At 41.7% G+C, this 23,537-nt stretch overlaps 1 protein-coding gene across 8 annotated transcripts in view; it reads right to left on the bottom strand.

Moving 5' to 3' along the window:
* Positions 1–304: 304 nt before the first annotated feature.
* CDC14A (cell division cycle 14A) overlaps positions 305–23,537 on the bottom strand; it is a 179,631-nt gene continuing 156,398 nt past the window's right edge. For 2 of the 8 annotated variants that reach the window (XM_082686495.1, XM_082686496.1), the window contains 3 exons: positions 23,354–23,476; positions 22,330–22,663; positions 305–2,667 (listed from right to left, as the gene is read on the bottom strand). In XM_082686495.1, the coding sequence (XP_082542621.1) occupies positions 2,638–2,667; positions 22,330–22,663; positions 23,354–23,476 (487 nt within the window). In that variant the 3' untranslated portion in view covers positions 305–2,637. Of the gene's footprint in view, positions 2,668–21,720; positions 22,664–23,353; positions 23,477–23,537 lie in introns of those variants that run through there. The other 6 variants (XM_082686500.1, XM_082686499.1, XM_082686497.1 and 3 more) reach the window with 5 other exon arrangements.

Below are 23,537 nucleotides of genomic sequence, written 5' to 3'. Positions count from 1 at the left end.
CTTCCCACTCACACCCTTTCCTATGTGCGCTGAAAAAAAATTTTGAAAGACAAAAGAGAAGGGCAAAACCTCAGAAACATCACAACCCAGAGAGATCCAGTTTAATGCATAAAATATCTTGAATTAATAGTGCAGTTTCTTATTCTCAAGCTGGCTCTTCAGGACATACATCCAAGTGGTGAGGTTTGTTTCATCTGATTTATTTCCATAGTTGCTCCTTTAAGAAAAAAGGCCATTCTTCTCAAAAGGCACTGATGACCAGTGGATCACCCAATAGTCATAAATGACCAAGCAGGACCGAAACTCGGATCACAATCAGTGTTTTATTAACAGAAAAGAAAATGAGAGAGAGAAAGACAGCGAGATCCTGACGTTATCCGACTTTTGCGAAAGGCAAAGTCAAAGATTTCTTTGTGCTCATTGTCATACACTTCAAAAAATGGCCACAACCTGGAAAGTCAATGAAAGATAAACTAAAAATCCGGAATGGAGAGCCTGAGACACTTGAAAGGCACCAACCAGATTGGATCAAACATAAAATTACAAAGAGACTTCGGTACATTGATAACTCAAATTTCAAATTATAAAAGTCAGGGAAAACATAAATTGCATAAAACATTTATTATTTATTAGCAGTGCATTCTTCTACACTTTAAAATAGAACAAAATCTCTTTTGGAAGGTAAACTTCATAACAAAATACATGTCAACAATTTTTGTTTTTGGAGTAGAATTACTTTGCTATATACTTTCTATATTATATACATACACTTCTTGGTTTGTCTCAGTATCTACATGTGTACCGATCATTTTAAGACATACACATGTAGATACCTATGACTAATATACACACATAATCATGGGAAATTTATAGTAGTCAATTTTACAATCATTTTAATAGCTGCACACAAATTAGTGTTCACAGAACTCAAACTGTCAACATGGTTCCCTTTTCCCCACTTCTCGAATGTCATCTGAATTACTTTCCACGGATAATTTTTTTTAAATACTACCATCTTCCTATATAACTAACCAATCTTTTTTTTTTTATTTTTTAACAACTCATAATAAAATATTTTACAATTCTGGCTTAAGAAAAGCTTTATGATTTCATTCCACTTATTTTAATTTTTGACTCCTAAAACATACAATTCATTTTTTTTTCCCCATCAGCTTTAGTGCAATTATTTGGTACTGCAGTTACTGAAGTTTAAGTCACGAACCTGAGCCAAACAGCCATTCAAATGCCTTTTTAAAATGGAAAGCATGGACATGATGTTTTGCTGAAGCATGTGTAATGGCCTCCAGGTACCCCATTCCCCCCACAAATAAACAGATTATAAATAACTCAGTGGTGGCAAGGAGAGCACTTCATGTGGATCCATTTAACTGTGTGAGGTGTCTTCTGAGGCAGCATGGGAAAAAATTAGCATCGAAGGCTTCCCAGCTGCCCAGAGAAATGAAGCCTCTGGGCTTCTGAGGCCAAAACACAAGATTATACTCAATAAATGGGCCCTGAACACCTCTAAGGAGTCCCTTCATTCTCATGTCAGGCTTCTGATACGCTAGCTTGTGTGGTAGGTGTTCGTCATCTGTTTCAAACATATCTCCTTTGATACAGAGAACTACTTCGCAGCAGCATCTTCTTTTTTTTTTTTTTTTTTTTTTTCCCAGTTTTCTCTCTTCATTGATTTAAAACAGGTGCCAGACCATGTGTGCTTACAGACAACAACCTCGTACCAAGCGTGGAATGTCCTAACTGGGGTCAGGGCTCTTGTGAGAGGAGAGAAATAAAGGCATTTGGAATGTTGAGTCATTTCACACAGAGACAAGCTGTGTTTTCAGGAGAAACATTCAGGGAGTTCTGATCTCCAACTGGATGTTAAATTTTTTTAAAGCCCCCCAAGGATGAGAAATGAAATGGCTCGGCAACAAAAACAAAGGGAAAAGAAGTAGTCTAAATAAGTCCTATCAACCAATCAACCTCCTCTCTCCAGAGATCAGCTTGGATAAACTCATCATATTTGACTGACTCCCCAAAAGGATGAACTGATATGCCCTGTTCAGAATGGGAACATAAAAATCACTTTCTAAAAACTTTCTCCCTTACTCTTTCTTCATAAAGAGGAATTATTGTATTCGTGGTAGACAAAACCATACTAAACAAATTCAAAATACAAATTTTTGGTAGCAAACAGCAAGAAAAATCTAAGTCAAAATATAGTCTAGTTTTTCCATAATTTTATATATGTATAAATTTATCAAAATAGTCTCTTAAAGTTCACAATACATACATAATGTAACACTGTACATGTAATTGTAATAACAGATGTATTACCGAAATACATTAAAAATAACCTTTCAAGATACCAAATTCAACGTTACAACTGTCTGAGTGTGGACAGCTCTATAAACCTAGTTTCAGTGCATTTAGTGTAGTCATTAGCCAGAGTTTTTCTGGTTTCAAGTCTCTTGAAGGTCTTATGTTAGCGCTCTCCTTCATTTAAGGCGGGAAGGCAGAAAGACTCCTCCGACAAGCAGCTGCTCTCTCTCTCTCTCTCTTTCTCTCTCTGCATTGCTTGTCCAGATGAAGACCTGGTGTCTAAGAGCGGAGCGCTTTCACCGGAGTGGCGGGGGCTTAGTAATGAACATATTCAGATTGAAGGGACTGTGTGGGGGAGAGACAGAAACCGAGGTTAAAGTCCATCACATGCGAAACTGGTAATACACCTGCAGCTTCCTCCTTCAACAAAGAGACAGTTTGCATCTATTATATAAAAGATCAATGAAATATACTAGCAGAAAACAGAAAAGGATGAAAAAAAAACCCCACAAAGCATTTGCTTAGAATAAGAAACTCAATTATGTGATGTGATTGCGAGAAAACCGTATTTTAAAAGGCTTACGATTTGTTTGTAGCAGTTAAAAACTGAGTGTTATATGCAAATTGATGGGTGGCATCAAACTCACTTCTCAGCTTTTATGCAATAATACTAAGTTTGACTCAAAGATATTAAACAACACCTGTAACTGAATTGAGGTTTATTAGAATAAACTGTAAGATTATATATACTTTATTGCATCTAATCCATATCAAATAGTGCTTCTAATGCAGTAGAATTAGCCGTAGCTTAAGTAAGTTCCTTAAGAATGCTTGAATTTAATATATAGCTTACAAATCCTTTCCATTTAGGAGGACACAGAGCACTACTAGCTTTGAAATCTAAGCTTAAGACCCAAAAGCATTTGTGTAGAAGAATCTTGCAGTCATACACAATAGTGGGCAGCTTTCGAGAAAAATAAATAACGCAAATCTCTCCCTCACATCATGTTAGATAATCACATAGAACGAACACGATGGGGATATGTAATCAAGAATGTACTGATAAGGGGTGTTGGGGTGGCTCAGTGCGTTAAGCCTCCACCTTCTGCTCAGGCCATGATCTTAGGGTCCTGGGATCGAGCCCCACATTGGGCTTCCTGCTCAGCTGAAAGCCTGCTTCCCTCTCTCACCCTACCCCTCTCCAGTACACACGTGTGCTCTCTCTCTCTCTCAAATAAATAAATGAAATCTTTTTTTTAAGAATGCACTGATAATAGATATTAACAAGGAAAAGATAAAGATAGCTCAAAAAAATTTGCCAGATACTTATTTTTGAGCAGCAAACAGCAGTTAAAGAGAGGGAACACAAAAATTAAAAAAAAAGGGGGGGGGGGACACAAATCAGTCTGAACATGAACAAATTCTCTTGCACAATTCTTCTTATCTAGCACCTCACAACAACAAAGTTTACTTGATTTGCTGCCAAATGTCCTTTTCTCCTCCCCCAATAATTCTTTTTCAAAGTTATCTGCAGCCTGGTATTCACAGGTCTTCTCAATTCTGAGACTAGTGCATTTTGTTGACAGTAGGCATATCAGTAAAAAGAATCTGTTGGGCAAATCATCTACAAAAGGATTCATACTCTCTTTGTTCACTCTCATTGCTTCACAATCCTTGTGCATTTTATACCCTGTGGGCAGCCATTTACAGCGTCAAAAAGCGATCAGCCTGCCCTCAGACAGGCAAGAGCCCACACCATCACACAAACATAGAGTGAAAAGTGAAAAGTCAGAGGTGTCAACATTCAGTAATGGGCAGAGGGTTACGGTAACACTGTACATAAGCAAAGCAGGAGGCAAAGAGTGGGAAGGAAGGCTGGGGGGGGGAGTGGTTTCTGAGGCTGCAAGTTTCCAGGTAGAGGGGTAATGTGAAGACGGAGAACGGAAATGTTAGGAAGAATGTAAAAGCTTGACAGGTTGATTTTCTCACTACAGAATGGTTTACGCCAAGGATTCAGAACAGGGGAGACGATCAAGAAGTAGGCACTATTGGGGCACCTGGGTGGTTCAGTGGGTTCACCCTCTGCCTCGGCTCAGGTCACAATCTCAGGGTCCTGGGATTGAGACCCGCATCAGGCTCTCTGCTCCATGGGGAGCATCTCTCTCTGCCTGCCTCTCTACCCACTTGTGATCCCACTCTGTCAAATTAATAAAATCTTAAAAAAAAAAAAAAAAAGAAGAAGAACAAGTAGGGCATTATCCTTTAAGTAGAATTGAACTCATGGAGAGCCCAAGAGGTAAGCCAGAAAGTCCAGTAAAACCAGTCTAATAGGGGCACCTGGGTGGCTCAGTGGGTTAAAGCCTCTGCTTTCGGCTCAGGTCATGATCCCAGAGTCCTGGGATCGAGCCCCACGTCCGGCTCTCTGCTCGGTGGGGAGCCTGCTTCCCTTCCTCTCTCTGCCTGCTTGTGATCTCTGTCTGCCAAATAAATAAATAAAATCTTAAAAAAAAAAACCAAAACAGTCTAATGCCTTGAAGCTCTCGTACATGTAACGTGTAGGCCCACCAGTTGCCCTCCTAACAATCAGAGCTTCAAAATGGACTCTGACTTTTCTGGCTGCTTTTTCCTAGTTTCTTCTGAAGTCTGTCAAGTAGGCAGGGAGGGCAGAGCCGTAGGGTCTCCCCAGCGGCAAGACTGCAAAGTGTGCATGCTGTACACGGACCAATGCTTTCGTAGGAATAGTTAAATGTGGCTTTTGTTCCAATTAGAAAAGTTATTCATGCTACCACTGACAGCAATTACGTAGCTCCTCAGATTGCCATAAATTTAGAACAGAGTTGTTTTTGCAAGCATCCCTAAAGTTCCATCAGTTCTCAATAGACAGAGATCTAGCAAATGAACAGACACCAGGCAAGTGGTCTTTGTTAAACTTTCTTCCAGGTAAGGTATTTTTAATATGTATCAATATATAGGGGGTAAATATGGGTGGGTACCTATCTTTCTTTCTTTTATGGAATCGTGATGCCCCTGGAAAACAAACATTCCAGAATAATTTTAGGGCTATCTATCAATCATATGAAGTAAATATTCGCATTTGCCTCCGGGCAGAAGCCTCTCCTTACACACAGCAGAGATCGTAAACTCGGCTGCTGTTTAATGCAACCTGCAGATACTGTCCCCCACAATCCCTGATGCCTTCCCTCGCCTCCCACCCCGTGGGCTCACTTCATGTTGCCTCATCGGCTCTGGATCCTCCTTAAACAAATAAAGACATAGTTTGGCTGAAGAACGGACCTTCTGTCGTGCTGGTTAATTCATTCAACAAATCATTATTAAACAGCAACAGTATACCTTTGGCCCTGGGGGATAAAAATAAGAGACCCAGATTCTTCCATAGTTTCTTTATATGGTGGAAACAAAGTTAAAGGAAATAATACATTGGGCTTGACAAATTATTCTGACATCAGCACTTCGGAAACAAGTACCTTCCTTTCATTTTCAGTCTAAAACAAAAATCTTAATGGAAGTGGAGTTAGGGAAGAAAGAGAACTGTTAAAGTCTAGGAGATGTGTTCACTCGAAAAAACCGTAACTAGTATTTCACGGCCTTTTCACTGCGGAAGCAATCATGTGGGATGACAGTGGAATTCAGATTCCACACGCTTCCACGATGGGCTGTGTCGAGGGCCTCTGGCTCGTCTGTTAGCTGTATCCTAAAGTTACCAATAAATATCCCAGAAAACACAATAACCAGTTATTAGCACTGCTAATTTTTATAGCAAAGATGCCAATGTATTTTGTACTCCATAAACATTTGAAAAAACTATTGATTTTATTATTCAGGAAATAGATTAAAGTACCACTGTCTGGAATTCTTAAAAAACTAGATCTATGACTGAAGAGGTCCATTACTCTGTGATAGACACTTACTGAGTACTTCCTACATACCAGGTACAGTTCTAAACATTTTATATGTATTACATTTATATATGTAAAATGAGTCATTTTACAGATGAGGAGATTGAGGCACAGAGCGGTGAAAGGCTTTGCCCTAGGTCACACAAGGAGGAGGTGGTGGAGCTCTGCAGGCTGACTTAAAGCCCAAACCCTTGGACACCAGAGTCCAACACCTCAAGACACTTCTAGCTTTTGTCCTGTGATCACTGCATAGTCAACTGGACATCGTCTGTCACCCTAACACAGACAAATAATAACTGGAAGCAGGTTATGAGCCTGGCTGAGAAAAGAAATATTAAATTACAAAAAGAGAAAGCAGTATGTATGATACTATTAAGGAGATACAGACATTTTAAAATGAAAAATCCTTTTAGGACCGAATCCAAAGTAATTTTTAGGAATATGCTAAAAAGAAATTTTCTTTACAAAAATACCTAAGCTTAAGTACTCCGATTAAAGTTATAATTCTGCTTGGCCAATGTTTATCATAAAATTAATACTGAAATTTTTACAAAAATTCAGGAATGACAATGGTTATGGTTATGAAGAAGAGGCACCTGAGGTGTAAATATTACTTTACAAGGTAGTGCTTATTGATAAACATATAATTTCTCAAACAGGATACTCAAGTTCCTGAGCTAGTAAGTTTGACCTAAGCTAAGACCAGATCAAGTCTGTCATGAATATATGGTGTTTTTTATAGTGTGAATACCATAAAACTAATAATACAGCAATCTTCAGCCTTCAAAATAAGGATAAAATTACCTTACACTTGCAGCCCCCAAAATTTTTATGTCAAAATATAAGCTTCCATCAAGAAGTCTTGTTCCCTGAAAGCAGTTAGATTTGACATAAAACAAAGTGTTAGGTAAGGAGATCAAGACAATTTGTTCTGTTCTGGAAATTTGCTACTAATCTGTTTTGGCAGATGTAGGTAGTGACTTTAAAAATTTAGCTATTCTGGAGGTGTTTCTTTTTTAAACAGCCCAGTTACCTAATCATGGTAGAAAAATGTCTAATAATTACAGATATAAATACTGTAAGATGGTTAATAAATACAATAATGCGATGACTATAAAAAACAGCAAGCTGTAAAGAATAATGAAAAATTTAGGTCTCTGCTACCAAATGAAATGACGTATTTATGTTCAAATAACTTAGAACAAAGGCCCTATGACCTGGAATGTGAGTTTCCTGCTGGGTCAGTATCCTGACTCACAACCACCATGGGCTCTTGCCACACTGACCTTTTGTCTTCTGCATTTCCCCATCTTGCCAAGTCCCTTAAGGAAGAGAAAGTAGTCTACTTTGCTACCCTTGGTTTCAGTTCTAACTCAGAGGCAAAGAGCACCTTTCAAAGTAGTTTGTTTTCATGGCATAGATAATTGAAAGAAAAAAAAAATACATTTGACAATATGGCATCTTATTTTATATAGAACTCCAGGATTGAATTTTAATGAACAAATGGGGAAAAAAATAAACACTGAAGAATAATAAGGTTATCTATAAATGCTTCTATACTCTGGGGTCCTTTATGGCTTTGCAAGAAAGAGTTTCTGGTTTTTGTACTGCTTGTAAGTTACCAACATACAAAATGTGCTCACAGATACCCATTTCCACAAATGTGTTTTCAGAAACTGGGAGTTTTGGACCTTGCTAACATAATAATACTTCTCCAATATCACTAGTAGAGAAACATAGCTGGATAAGGCTTTATTGGCATTATATTAACACAAAGAGGCTAAGGTTTTTTTTTGTAAAATCAGCCTTTTTCTATAGTGTTTCTATAGCATTTTTCTATAGTGTTCTCGAAGCATTTCGGGGACCCCAAGATTTAACAAGCCAATTTTGGTTAAATAAAATGCTATATAAAATATTCTTTCACCTTCCTACCTAACTTTTAATAGATTCTTTTTTTCTGAGTGAACTTCATCTGTGCTTTTCAACAATCACAAAAAGCTCAATTGTTAGATGACAGATTGTTGTTGACACTCTATTTGACTCAGCCAACCATTCGTGAGTGTTTCCAGTTCGTTTGAACTCCAAAATTATACTGATGCAAGCTCGATTAAAATGTATTGTCTCTTATTTTAGTAAAGCCACATTTCTAGAAGAAAAGAAAAAAAAAACCTCTCAAATAACTGTATATTAAAGCTAAAACTGAAAATCTGTTTTCTGTTTTGTTAGTGCTTCCTGTGCTTCGGGCGATAATGGGCTCCTAAGCACCTTCGCTCTTTGCTTTGCATTCACGGTCCTAGATATATTATCCAATTTTTAGTTCAATAAATATTTATGAGACACTCACTATACTTTGGAACCTGAGACAACAAAGATGCCCTCTAAGAAGCTTGAAAGCCAGCAGAGAGAAGAGAGAACCACATACAGTTTAACTAGAATATGAGAGCAGCGGTGGAGGGGATATGAACGAAGCCCCACGAGACCCACGTGGAGGGGTGGAGGGGATATGAACAAAGCCCCCCTCAACGAGAGTCGAGGAAGATGGGTCACAAATGCTGCATCAAAAAGGTAACTGTAGGGGCACCTATGTGGCTCGGTCGTTAATGTCTGCCTTCGGTTCAGGTCGTGATCCTGGGGTCCTGGGATTGAGCCCTGCATTGGGCTCCCTGCTCAGCAAGCCTGCTTCTCCCTCTCCCACATGCCCTGCTTGTGTTCCCTTTCTCTCTATGTCTCTCTGTGTCAAATAAATAAATAAAAATCTTAAAAAAAAAAAACCAACAACTGTGGAACCAGCCCAGAAATTCTAAAACCACACAGAGATGAGGAAAAGCAGAGTACCCAGCATGCCTGGTGGGATTTGCTGGAGAGAGATGGTGGGGGGTGGGGCACAAGGTCTGTCTGGGAAGGGCCCTAGTGGTAGGCCACGGGTTCCAGACAGGACCCCACAGGCACAGCAGAGACAATGAACAATTTGGAACACAGGAACAGTTTAATCAGTGTGTCTTACAAATCTAACACCGGCAGCAGTATAGAGAAAAGATGGAAGTTGAGTGACACTTAAGGCAGGAAGAAAATTTAAAGGGCTATTCTGATAGTTCGTGAAGACCTCAATTAGGGCAACAGTGATGAGAATGGAAGAGCGAAAACCAGACATCTCAGAGGGATGGCGGATAGGACTGAGTGGCTCTATGTGCAGAGGGAAAGGCAGGAGTAGTGTCAAAGAGGATACCAGATTTCTAGCTTGGGTGACAGTTACTAAGGAAGGGAATGAAAGGAGGAGCAGGCAATTGAAGGAGCATGTATTCTGTCCCGGGTAATGCCCATAAGAAGTTAGACACGTAGATCCAATGCCCAGGAGATACGTAGGCCAAGGTCAGAGTCTTGGGAAAAATCATGAAGGGGCAGGCAGAGGAAGACAGATAATAGTTTAAAGGAGAGGGAGGGAAAGAAATGGGAAAATAGCATTCTAAAACTCAAAGGAGACAAAAAATAATAGACAAAAAGGGTGGTTGACATTGTCAAATGCTGCAAAGAGACTAAGAGGGAGATCATCTGATGTGGCCTTAAAGAAGTCAAGGGCAGCCTGTGGGAGAGACCTTTACCAGAATGGGGGGTTTCCGCTCTTGCCCCAAGTTTGGCCATAAAGAGACGTGGTGGGCTTCTGGTGGGCTTCAGTCGGTTAAGCATCTGTCTTTGGCTCAGGTCATGATCCCAGGGTCCTGGGATAGAGCCCCATGGGGGGGCTCTCTGCTCAGTGGGAAGTCTGCTTCTCCCTCTCCCTCTGCCCCTGTCCCTGCTTGTGCTCTGTAGCTCTCTCTCCATCAAATAAATAAATGAAATCTTATCTGGAAAAAAAAGGAGACATTGCGAGAGGTGACAGGACTGAGGGAAGTGACTGGCGAGGCCACTCTGACCAATTCGGATACACCTGCTTGTAGTGAGGAGATAGGAAAACGGAGGGTAAGAGACTGAAGACATAAAGGAGGAAGGAAGTGGATGAGGCAACCCCCTAGAATGGTTTGGAAAGAACAATACAGGGGACTAGAATTACCATGGGTAAATCGTAATGATTCCTATAATCCAAAGGGAAGAAAAAAAAAAAGGACAAGTCAGATGCAGGCACACTTTGAGGTAAAGAGGACAGTAAAGGGAAATCACTCCTGATAGATTCTAGGTTCTCAGTGGGACTCAAGGCAAAGTCAACCAGCCCCAGGAGGCTGGAGTGGCAGTGTTGACAACGAATGTTGAGAAGTTTTGGAACAGCCGGTGTGAGGAAGAGCAAGGGAGCCAAAATGGGATAACTAATGTACTCCTGAGCACTGAAGGGCCAGGCACTACAACTTCATTTGAAATGGAGTCAGTTGGCAGCCAGGTGATGGCATTTTCACCAATTGTGCTTAGAAAGAAAGACTCCGAACAGACAGGAAATGGTCGGATTGATCTTATTTTGGAGGCTAGCAATCAAGTGGCTACAGAAGGAAGTCCCAAGTATAACAGAATGTTGGAAAGAGAAAGCAGAAAGGACTCTGTGGGTCACAGAAGGCAGGGAACAGAGAGGGCTGAGGAGGCAGGCAGGGGTCATAGAGAGGTCATGGGGAAGGGTTAGTAGTGGGCTAACTGTCTGAGAAGAGCCTCCCAGGATTCAAGGTACCAGAAGCAATGCGCTGAGTGACGAAAAGGTCAATGAAATGGACTTCCAAGTGAATAAAAATAAAGATCACCCGAGTTAAGAAAGTTTCAAATAGAGTAGCTGTGAGACTTTAGCCACGTCACTGACTCTCTGAGTCCTGATATCCTTATCTTTAAATTGTGGACTAAATCAACAAGATAATGTATATAGGAAGCGGATACCCAATGCCTGGCACAGCGGAGTGACTCACTGAGTCACTGAAGAAGAGGTCTGTCACGATCACGAAGACGTTCTGGAGAAACTTAGCAGTAGCCTGGTAGCTGCAAAGTAAAGCCAGAGTCCTCAAGGCATGAAGGTAAGTAGATGGCAGTGATGGGGACAAAAGGAGCAGGAGATCACTGGGTGGAGTTTTCAAAGGAGAGGAGTGTCTAAAGTCAGTATTTAAAACGTCAGAAGCCAGCATTTACCCCTCACCGTAAAGATTTGGGAGTCACCAGAGGGAAAGCAATTTGAACTTAAGGGGTGAATAAGGGGAATTAGGCTGGAATAGGGCAACCTTCTTTTGCTCACTTTCAAATAGACACGTTTTAATTTTCTCTTAGTTTACTGCTTGCGACGGTCTTAATGTTTGTCTTCCCCACCCCCTCCAAATTCCTGTGTTGAAACCCTAACCTGCATTAGGATGGTATTAGGAGGAAGACTTCGGGAGACCATGAGGCCTAAGAGGGGGGACTCCGTGAATGGGATGAGTTTTCCTATAACTGAGGCCCAGAGAGCTCTCTCACCCTCACAAAGCCAAGTGAGGATAATGTGTGTGGGAGAAGCACAGTCGGTTAAGCGGCTGACCCTCGGTTTCGGCTCAGATCATGAGATCAAGCCCCCGAGTCAGGCTCTGCACTCAGCGCTTCAGATTCTCTCTTCCTCTCCCTCCCGCCTAAATAAATAAAATCTTTAAAAAAAAAAAAAAATTTATTGGGAACAAATGTTCAAAAAAAAACCGCAGGGTGCAAAAATATGGTCAGCTTTTTTACGGCCCACAAAAAAATCAAGTCACGGCGGTAGGTCACTGGCTACGGAGGAGTGGTGGCCTCGTGTTCCATTCCTGAGGGTTTACAGGCCCCAGGCCCCAGGACTGAAACTGGGGCTGGAATCAGGCTCTCCCACCTGGGAAGGGGGCTGGAGAAGAGGCAACCAATTGCCCTGGGGCCAGGGTTTATGCAGAGCTGCATCCCTGCCTGAAGAAGCCTGCTGAGCTCAGCAAGGGACAGAGCCTGGGTCCTGAGCTCTGTTTCTAGACTCGAAGACACGGGCTTGGGGGGAGAGGGGGCGGGTCAAGGAGAACCAAGAAGAAAGCCAGTGGGTGAGGAAGGGAAATCACAGAGAGAGGGGAGAGAAGCAAAAACTCCTATCCAGTGTAAACCTGCAAATGAATTCTAAAATTCTAAATTCTAAATGCATGACATAAGGAACATGAACACCAAGAGAACTAGCAGAGCCTCCAGCCAGGAGAGGAAAGCTCACATATTGCTAAAATGCAAATAAGGAAACCATCTCATGATGGCCTGGCATCTGAGATCCTCAAGGTGAAAACATGAAGAATACCCATAAAAAGGATGAGAAGTTACAAAATAAAATTAGGCAGGCCCAAAGAAAAACAGACGGCTGTCCTAAAGAATGGATAGAAATGCTGGAAATAAAAGACAGAGCCGTTGAAACCAAAAGGTCAGTAGGTTGGGGATACCTTCCAGAATGGACACAGTTAAAGGAGAATTAATGGTTTGGGAAAGAGCAGGAGGAATCCAATCAGAACACAACCAGAGCAACTGAATTTAAAAATGTAACGCAGAAGGTAAGAAATGCTGAGGACAGACTGAACATAAGTCTAGGGGGTGTCACAAAAGGAGAAGTAGGGGAAAGGCAGACAATGTCCAAGAAGAAAACGCCTCAGGACTTTCCATTACTGAACAAGCCAGCCGCCCTGAGATTGAAAGCAGACACTGAGGCTCCAAAACAGAAACTATACTGAGTCTGTATCTAGGTATATTATGGTGAAACTGTAGAACTTCAGGGGGAAAGAGACAAATCTCCGAAAAATTGGTTTTGTTCTTCAACCAAAGAAGCTTTTTAAGCAAAGGACATTAGGAAACTGGTATTTTAAGCAGATTCTGACAGTTCTACAAAGCCAGATAGAAGGGCCCAGAAAAATGAGGGCAGACGATCAGTTAAACCAGAAGATGCCCTCATGGCGCTTTCCATCTAGTGGGAGGCAATGGTTTATATGTCTTTCACGTTCCTCCATTAAAAAAAAATACTGTACTTATGGTAGACATATATATAGTAGATAATTTTTTTAATTGGACAAGTCTTTATACATATATAAAAATCTCTCTGCTCCTGGCCAAATGAACAATTAAAGCAAGATTAGAATGACTCTTTTCTATTGACTTAGCAGTGTTTTTGGTATCGCCTAAGAAAAGTGTCAAATTAAATTGAACGACGAAGGCACTAATTCTGATGTATTTGAGATTGAAGTTCTGTATTTGAAAGAGTCCTCTCAAATGGAGAGTCAAACACAGCTGACCGGCTTTGTACAGCAAATTAATGTAAACCACGGTTTAACCCTGGAAACTGAAAAGATCCTTAGCTGTATCTGCAAACACGGTGTGTACCTAACAGTTTATATGCAGAGTTAAAGGCACCATCTGAACCATGCTGACCTCAAACAATTTGATGCTTTGTCAAGTAACAATCTCAGTCTCCTTGGAACAAAAGAATACCAATGCCAAATAAAGGACAAAGATGCAGTTCAAAGATGGAGCTCATGTTCTCGGTATTAGTAACATCCTTTAGCTGAAAATTCCATCACATTTAAGGTAATGCCACAACACAGAGAAGAGGGGAAAAACACAGCAACTTAAATGTTTATACAGCTTAGAAAGCTGGTACTGATCCTTAGTATTAAATGTAATATTTAATCTTTAAGATTTGTGATTCAAGATCATATTTAAAATCACAACTGGGGGGGCGCCTGGGTGGCTCAGTGGGTTAAAGCCTCTGCCTTCGGCTCAGGTCATGATCTCAGGGTCCTCAGCAGGGAGCCTGCTTCCCCTCCCTCCCCCAACTTGCCTGCCTCTCTCCCTACTTGTGATCTCTCTCTGTCCAATAAATAAAAAAACTTCAAAAAAAAAAATTAAAAAATTAAAATCACAACTGGATGACAGTTTGTAGAGTGGGGAACAGGCAGAGAGGAAAGACATGAAGGTTAAATCCAGAAAAGCTATTAACATCCCATTGGAAAGTAGAAGAATTTTATTGGGAACGAATGTTCAAACAATCAATAAGTAGCTCCTCACCGTCACACAAACATTAGTCCAAAGTAAAAATGAAGCAAGCTCTCATGCACATGCCAATCACTCAGATTTCCTCCAAACTGGGCGTTTTACTGGGCTGGATCTAGTATTTTGATCTTATTCCAAGTCCTACTCTAAGGATCACTAATTCCTTATATAAGTAAATATATATATATTTATATTTATATTTATATGTATATGTATATGTATATGTATATTTATATTTATATTTATATATATTTTCTGACTCATGCCAGAACACAGAAGAACTTAACCTACTCACAGGCTACCAGCGCTGGTCTGGCCCTGGTGAAATCTGAGACAGAGAACAAACTACTCCCTACCAGAGTAGACGTAGGTGAGGGACAGACAAAATGGGAGAAGGGGAGTGGGAGATGCAGGCTTCCAGTTATAGAACGAGTAAGTCACAGGGATGAAAAGTACAGCATAGGAGTATAATTGATGGCATTATCATAGCATCGTATGATGACAGATGGGAGCTACACTCGTGGTGAGCATGGCAGAATGCAGAGAGATGTCGAATCACTGTTGCACACCTGAAAGTAATGTAACCCTGTGTGCCCATGTGTCCACGTCAATAAAAAAGAAGCGCGATAACCAACAAATAAATGTAAAGGGACAAAAGTAATATTGGAGGCAAAAATTCAAGTTGCCTTATGATTTCCAAAAAATAAGTAAGTTTGCGATGGGGAACTCAATCCACAGAGAGCAGATTAACCGGCGGAGTACAAACACAGCTGCTCCCCCTCACTCAGGGAACGGCGTTAATGACAGTTTCAGCATAAGGAGAACGCTAGGGTCAAACATAAGTACGCACACAATAGTTCACTTCAATTGTCCTTTCAAATGCAAACCAAAGGAACTGTTTTTAATTCCTTCCCGTGTCTAGCAGTATGTTAGAAACCATACCCTATAGAAGAACTTTATGAAACTTTGTATACTGACACTCAAAGAAAGTCTAAAAGTTGGAGACAAGCCTCATATATCTGGACAACAGGTAAACTGACACAGAGGCTCAGGTATGTTATAAAAAGAGCACCTGCTGATGAAGTCCTAAATATGCATCACGGGCAGGACCGAGAGAAAGGTTAGTTAAAAAGGAAAACGTCGGGTGGGGCCGGTTTGCAGAGGAAGGCTTCAGAGAGTAGGTAGAAGGTAGCATATCTCTTTAAGAATGAGAAACTGGTGAAGAGGGCGTGGGGGGGGGTGTTGGTTTCAAGAAAGGGTTTTCCAGTAAAAGTTTCTGGAGTGTTAAATCAGCAAGTTTTTGAAGTGAAGTTATGAGGGCTGTTTTTATAAAAACTGCTATTGCTTCTAATTTAGAATTTTTTAAAGGAAAAGAATATACTTTCACTAATTGCCCCTCCTGTGCCAAAAGAAAGTCTTTAAAAATGTAAGTAGGCCTCATGATCTCTCTCTGTCTGTCAAATAAATAAGTAAAACCTTTAAAAAAAAAATGTAAGTAGGCATCTTCATAATTATGAAGTTGTTAAGGTAGTATTCAAGATTTTCTATTAAGTCAGTGACTGTAAGGAGATCTACGGCATTAAAAGTGTTGTAGACAGTTACTCAGTGCAGCAAGTAGCCTGAGTTCATCCATAATGGCTGTACCCAGTTCTGACATCATGTTGTGGGTAAATGTGCACTAGAAAATAAACCAAAGAACCACAATATATCTTACAGTTTTGTGAACTGTGTTTTGTGGATAACTTCAATTTTCCCAAAGGTAGCCTAACCAACTACCATTATGTTTTGGTACTAAGGGATATACCTTTCAATAAAGTCATTGAAATGCAAAAAAAAAAAAAAAAAAAAAAAAAGAAAGGGTTTTCCAAAGGCCAAGAGGTGGGCAATAATGAGAACCTAGAGGGGAAAGAGGCCAAGGGAACCCACTCAGGGACAAGCAGGTAAATAAGGTACAGAGATATGAGAAGGGGACCTGAGGGAAAAAGGCCTGGAAGCTCAGCAAAGTAATTCAGGATTACTGTTCCAGCACTGGGAGTCCTGGTCACTTTAAAAAAAAAAAAAAAAAAAAAAAAAGATTTATTTATTTATTTATTTATTTGACAGAGAGAGATCACAAGTAGGCAGAGAGGCAGGCAGACAGAGAGAGGAGGAAACAGGCTCCCTGCTGAGCAGAGAGCCCGATGCTGGGGCTCAGGATTCGGGGCCTGAGCTGAAGGCAGAGGACCTGAGCCGAAGGCAGAGGCTTTAACCCACGGAGCCATCCAGGCACCCCTCCTGGTCACTTTTGAACAGGTGAGTATAACGATGAGATCAGTTCTTTCTTACCTGACAGTGTTTTAAAGTGGGCTTGGAGAACTATAGATTAGGGGCCGAATCCAGCCCACCCCCTATTTTTGTGAATCAAACTTCACTGAGACACCACCACACCATCTGTTTAAGTATCGAGTTGAAGAGTTGGGACACAAAGCCCAAAACACTATCGGGCCCTTGACACAAAGAGCCTGGGCCCCTACTTACAGTACGAATTAATGGAGAGACTGAGTTAGGAAGATCAGCCATGAGGCTAACCCAAAAACAACAAAGATGAGAAAGCAGCAGAATAGAGGAAAGTGGGGGAAATTCTGAGAGACAGTGAATGGCCTCATCGACATCACCTGCAACATTGCCGTGAGAACGTCTCTGGAAACGTCTGAAGACCAGTATGTACGAGTGAGTAGCAAAGCTTCGTAGAAGCTACTGCTGAGGAACAGTAGTAAAATCACAAAAAGTTTTAATAGGTGATGCCCAGAGCAGCTTTCAGAAGAACCTTATCACAGAACAGCTTATTTATACTTATGTACCCTACCCATCAATACAACAAAAGCTTATTCCAAAAGGCCACTCCATACAGCAAAGCTTAATGGCCACTCCGACACCAAAGTGATGGAAAGTTCTTCATAACCAACCTGACTCTACATATACAAACATCTGTATGTATATATATTTTATAGCAAAGCACATTATTTTACAACTCCTCAAAAAGCTCGCTGTATAAAAAAAGATCTAGAAAAAACATCTATAAAAAAGATGTTTACGAAGGACCACAATTTTCCTCTGGGTAGTTAAGTTCTCATTTACAAAGATAAATACATCATTTAAAAATTAATTATAAAATATGGTAGATCTGTTGGTCATATACGATTATTTAATAGCATCAATACTATTGTGTATAGTAAATAAAACATGCAATAATTATTGACCAAGCACAGCATTTACCCAAGGACACCTGCTGAGCAGGGACGGAGGATAGCAGACAGGGCTCAAACCAGTCTCCCTGCCTTGAGGGTTTCCACCAAGAGCTGTCCTGCACACAACTGCCAGGATTGTCTTCATCAGATCAGATCTGATCAAGTCACTCTGCTGACAAGATTACGACACCTCATGCTTTACTTCCCGGTTTGGCTTCAGCTTAACTTTCCGGCCTCATCTACAGGTGATCTCCCCTGACTTTTTACATTGGAACACTCACTGCTCTTAAAACAATAATAACTAGCAAGAATTGAGCACCATTTGTAAGCAACTGGGTAAACTACTGCATATGATTTACCTCCTCAGCTAATAATCAACCACCCTATTACAAAGATCTTGTGATCACTACCCTATACCCTTCAAGGCCCCACTGTCACACAAACTCCTTTCCAAGCACACAGCCTTATGTTGTGTAAATTTCACAAAAATTACTTGTCTTCTTTGTCTTACATAGGTCCCACCAAATTGTATAAACTTCAGGGTGCACAAAACCTAGATATGCCCCTGTTTATTTTCATTCCCATTATTCACTTTACTGAGGCTCAGCAAGGTTAAATAACCTGCCAAAATATTCACTATAAGACATGGCAAGAGAGAAAATTTGAACCCATATCTACCTGTCTTCAGAAGCTTAGAGTCTAACTATAGTACAAGGCTGCAGTTCTGGTCTTATAGATTGCAATGTTGCCTGAAGTGACCATTTCTCCTCTTCCTATTTTCTCACTAGATTTCCAGCAGGCTCCTATTCATCCTCCAAAACCCAACTAAAGTGTTACCCTTTCTCCACATCTTTACTTAACCTCTCCTGAAACAATGAGATATCCTTTAGCTAACCCTGTCTTTTAAACACCTGCCACAGTATATGTGTGACATAATGTAATCAAAAAGAATGTGCTTTTTGGAGTCAAACTGACCTAGGTGCAAATTATGCCTCTGCATATTCATGGTACAGTCAGGCCTAGGACGAAATATTTTACCTCTCAAACCCTTAAGTTCTTAATCTTTAAAATGGAGGCAATAATTCTTAACACATTGACTCATGTAAACACCCAACCACTCATTCAAGAAATACTTAACGAGTGCCTACTGTATGCTAGGTACAGAGCATACAACTATGGCATAGAAAACAGAGGCACAGTCCCTGCCCGCACAGAGCTTACAGTCTTAGTGGGGGATACAGAGAAATGAACAGATGGTTAAAATGCAGAGCGAGGAGAGTATTGATTTAGACCAAGGTAGGGTATAGAAGAGCTTATGGAGAAGGGATCATGACCTAACCCAGACTCGAGGGGTCAGGTAAGGACAGCGGAGATGAATAGCAATTCAGCAGTAAGTCTCTTAAAAATAAAACAGAGCAAATATTCAAGACAGATACTGCAAGTAATTTTAATTTAATAAAATACTTCCACCCCACCCACACCATAGTCACACGTCCCTCATTCCTTAAGCATTTGAAAACTCCTCTGAATGTCAGGGAGGGAAAACTGATTTTTTTTTTTTTAACAGTGAGTAGGTTAATAAATATGAAACCTTGTGCATTGCCCTGGGCAGTACAAACCTTGAGGCTCACAGAAGAGGCCAAATAAATAAAAATAAAATCAGATGGTTTCTCAGCTTTCTGTCACCACCAGAAGAATTCCTTAACATTTGCTCTTGTTTTCTGTGTTAAAGCATTTAATGACAGAACAAGGAAATCATTTTTACATTTTTCTGGGGGCTGAACTGCCGCATAAAGTGAGAGAGCAATTGCAGCTTTCAAGAGATGCTAATTGCAGCTTCTAAAATATTAGACTCCCTCTAAACACACGTCACCCTCATCCCCTAGGAGTTTCTGGGTCTTTCTTAAAGGTGCTGGGAGGATATTGCCATACAGACTTCCTTTCCTACCCAAGGATTTGAAAACATTTCTGTTGAGTGATTTATTCCTTGCTCTTCAGGGGCCACATGCCCCACAGCTTAGGAAGCCCTGGAGAGAAGGACCACCTTCTTTAGGCAAGAAACCCACAGTGAGAAAAGCTGTATTGGACCGATAAAGGGAAACAATTCACCACCTCCTGCTTTATTCCACATAACATGGGAATTTCCATCTGAATTTAGACTTTCTACCAGCAAGCTAGCAGGGTAGGACTTGGGAGCCTTCCCTCCCACAGAGGTTTTTTAGGCAAAGATAAAGGAGCAAAAAGTCAGCTCTAAGAGACCTGCTACTTCTTACTTCCCGGGAGGGTAAGAAGGAGGAAAATGTTGTCATGCTGGCAATTCTATTTATAAATGCTTCTCTTTACAATAAGATGACAAATTTAAGAGGCAGAAGAGGGGAACAGCAGCAGCTGCCCACACAGACTATTACTTTAAATTTACTTATTGGAAAATCATTCTGTTCAGGCCAGGAGAGGGATGGGGAGGAGGAGGAGAGGTGAAGACAAATAATAAAATATGGAATGACACCAAAAACTAAATTATACAAATATGGGAGGTGGGGAGATGAACATTCACCCAGAGATGTATCCCCATACTTCAAACAGCCAAGAGAAAAACTGAGATCCAAGAAAAAGTAGAATGTTATTCGTTGTCAAGCTCCTGATGCTTTCAGTATTCAGCTGCAAATGTAGATTTCCCTAACTCTTTAGCCACGAAATCAGCAAGATATGTATGTAATTACCTACATATCTGTATGTGTAACACTGTTTCTGAAAATGAACAGATCTGTACTCTGGTCTAAAAATGAGGCTGACCCACAATCAGCATACAAAAATGCTGACAATTCAACTCCAGCTGGGAAGCACATGATTTGTAAACCTTGTTGTGAAAAGGGAAATACCTATAATTTTCCATCGAACCCCCGAATTACTAAGATTAAACTTTACTGATATACCTATACCCATAATAGAGTGGAATCAGAGGCAAATTAAGGGGTAGAGTGGGCTGGCAGTTGCTTGGGGCCCTGATCTACACAGAAATCTAAAATAATGTTGAAAAATATCATGGGAAATAAAATCTTATGGGGAAAATTACACAGTTGACCTTTGAACAATGCATGGGTTGGGGTGCTGGCTCCAACCCGGTCAAAAATCTGCACCCTCGGGACGCCTGGGTGGCTCAGTTGGTTAAGCAGCTGCCTTCGGCTCAGGTCATGATCCCAGCGCCCTGGGATCGAGTCCCACATCGGGCTCCTTGCTCAGCAGGGAGCCTGCTTCTCCCTCTGCCTCTGCCTGCCATTCTGTGTGCCTGTGCTCGCTCTCTCCCCCTCTCTCTCTGAAAAATAAATAAAATCTTAAAAAAAAAAGAAATCTGCATCCTCAAAACTTTTGATTCCCCTAAAACTTAACTAGCAATAGCCTACTGTTGACAAGCCTTAGCAAGAACATTAACAATTAATATATGTATTATATACTGTATTCTTACAATAAAGTAAACTAGAGAAAAGGAAATGTTATTTGGAAAATCATAAGAAAGAGAAAACATACTGTACCATATTTATCGAAAGAAATCCGTGAATAAGTTAACCCTTGCAGTCCAAGCCTGTGTTGCTCAAGGGTCAATTGTACATGCCAGGAAGGACTGCGTGTGCACAGAAGAGGGGAAAAAAACCTCTGAAGAGAGGCTGAGGTAGGGATGTGAGTTGTAATGTGTCCAACCAACACACACATGCACTGCGTCCTCGTGTTAGGAAAGGTGGTCCCTAAACCACCATCTAAGAAAAGTGGGTCTCGTTTAACTATTCCCATGGGGCTCTGTTCCCCAAGAAAGGCACACTGCCTTCCCCCTGCTCCCTTGCAGAAATCAGCCTCTCCCTGGACAATGGCTGAGGACATGTTTGAAGAATAGCGGGCATGAAGGAGTCTGGGTCCCAGCCCTCTCAGGACTCTGGAGCTGCCTTGCGCCCAGACTGGAATCATTCCAATTCACATTTCTTTGATCTCTGAGATTGATTTCTCTTTCCCATTCTGTCCTTATTCTCTCAACTCAAAGCTCACATTCTCATAGATCTCCATTCCCTTTGAGGCAATCAAAATATGTGACTGAAGTGATTCACAGCATGGGGTGAAGCAACAGATTTGACCCAAACAGGGATTTCTGGTTAAAAGGGGGGGGGGGCTTGGTAACCTATATCCTGAGCTCATGGGGAGAATGTGTTTGGCGATCTTTCATCCTGTCTCTGGAAGAGTGATGGCTAATTCTAAACATCTTCCTGATACTCTGCCTTCCCCTCCCCTACATCCCAGATACCGACTTGTGATCCTTCCTTATCAACACCTTCCGTTTGCCATTTTGTTAATTCTGCAGGGTCAGTCCCCTGCAGGAGGTGACTTATTCAGGGACCTAATGGTTAGTTCTGAGAAAGGTCCTATTCACTCAGCACCTTCCACATTTAAATACTCCGAAATTCATTCATTAACATGATGGGGAAAAGCGATGATTCCTACCACCACCACAACCAAAGCCAAGACCTTCTATCGAACGAATCAGCTCCTGGCTTGGCACCAGCGACCCTGAGTGAATCGCAAACTTCACCGAAAAGTAACCTGAGTCAACAGTGTCCACGACGAAGGGAATGAAAGCTGTTTCCCTTGGAAGAGAGATCACCTAAAAAGGAGTGGGAGGAGGAGGACCAAAAGAAAGGAAGGAAGAAACCCCCAGTTGAAACTTGGCATTTACTTGAAGAGGAGCCAGCAGAATGGACGTGCATAGACAGTTTCACAGCACAGAGGGGAGGCATCGCTCAGAAGGCTTCCTTGGCGCTGTTAAATTTCTTGGGTGGCAGCCTTGGCTGGGAAGGCAAGGCACAAAAGTTGCGCTCAGGGTTCTGAGGACCGAGAGGTGGTGTCTGCGAACTTACGGGGATCGAACGGCTCAGGAATCTCGCGGAGGAAGAAGAGAGGCCGGTGTAGGAGGGCCGGAGGAGGGTGGGGTGCTCCTCCGTCTTGACGCTGTGGGGGCTCGGCTGGCTGCTCAGGGTGCTCCCGCTGCTGTTGTTGCTTCTGCTGTACTGGTTGTTGTTGAGCTCAGGGTAATTTCTGGCAGGCGGCTGGGAGCTGCCGTTCAAGAGGTTGGTGAGTGGACTGGCTACGAAACCCGCCTTAGAGGACGAGGAGGCCTTTTTGTTCTCTGGCTCCTGTGTTGCGGCATTCAAGTTGCCTAGAGAACTGGCTAGCCGGGAGTTTATGGAAAAGCTGAATGGAAAACACAGGTTGGGGAGGGGGGACATAGACAGCGATGTAGACTCATGTGGAGTTCATGTTTCTAAAACACATAATTAGGACATGAGGGGAATGGGATGCAGACAGTTCTGATCAATGCACATGGTGACAAAATGGCTTCCTCAGGGCTCTTGGTGATGGTATCGTATGGGGCCTTGAGTTACACAGGTTAACTTCCTGTCTAAGCAGTTAATTAAGACCCAAGAAGCTGGCGTAACCACTCCGCCTGGATATGTTGAGATAGAACATCTGGGGGTTCTATGCGTCCTGAGGTAGAGAGTAAATGAAGAGGGCCATATAACAGGAGAGCAAAACGTAGACTTCAGTGTAAGATTTAACTTACACGTACTCATTCTAATGTCTCTGCCCATGGCAGGAGAAATGACAATACCACATAGCATTAGTCTGTGCCACGGAACTCCAATCTCCTGATCGTGTTAGGCAAGCTGGAGCTTCACTACAGAAAGGGAAGCCACATGGTTCTCCCTCCACAGCCTTGTCCCGCCATGTGAGACAGAACAGAAGCCCCGGAGGGTCACAGAGCCGTCTGTGATTCCTCCTCTTCTCCATGATCCCCTCCTCTGACAAACTTTAGCCAAACCCGTTGTGTGCTATGGCCTCCCTCTACTTCCCGCCAGAATCTGAGAAGCAGAGAAAAATTACCTTCTTATACTGGCACCCGAGGACAAAGAACCTCTGTTTATCCTCTTGGCTGTCGCTGAAGGGGACAAAGCCACTTTCGAGGTCTTCAAAGTAGTTGCAGATCCTTGTGGGGACGAAGTCAATCTTTGTGGAGAAAAAAAAGGGCAAAATGTCACACAAAAGCTGTGTCAGCTTTCCACCCCTA

The sequence above is a fragment of the Mustela nivalis genome, assembly GCF_964662115.1.
Source record: "Mustela nivalis genome assembly, chromosome: 10".
Taxonomy (NCBI): Eukaryota; Metazoa; Chordata; class Mammalia; order Carnivora; family Mustelidae; genus Mustela; species Mustela nivalis.
The sequence above is the reverse complement of the archived record's forward strand: the minus strand, read 5'-3'. Positions and strand labels throughout refer to the sequence as shown.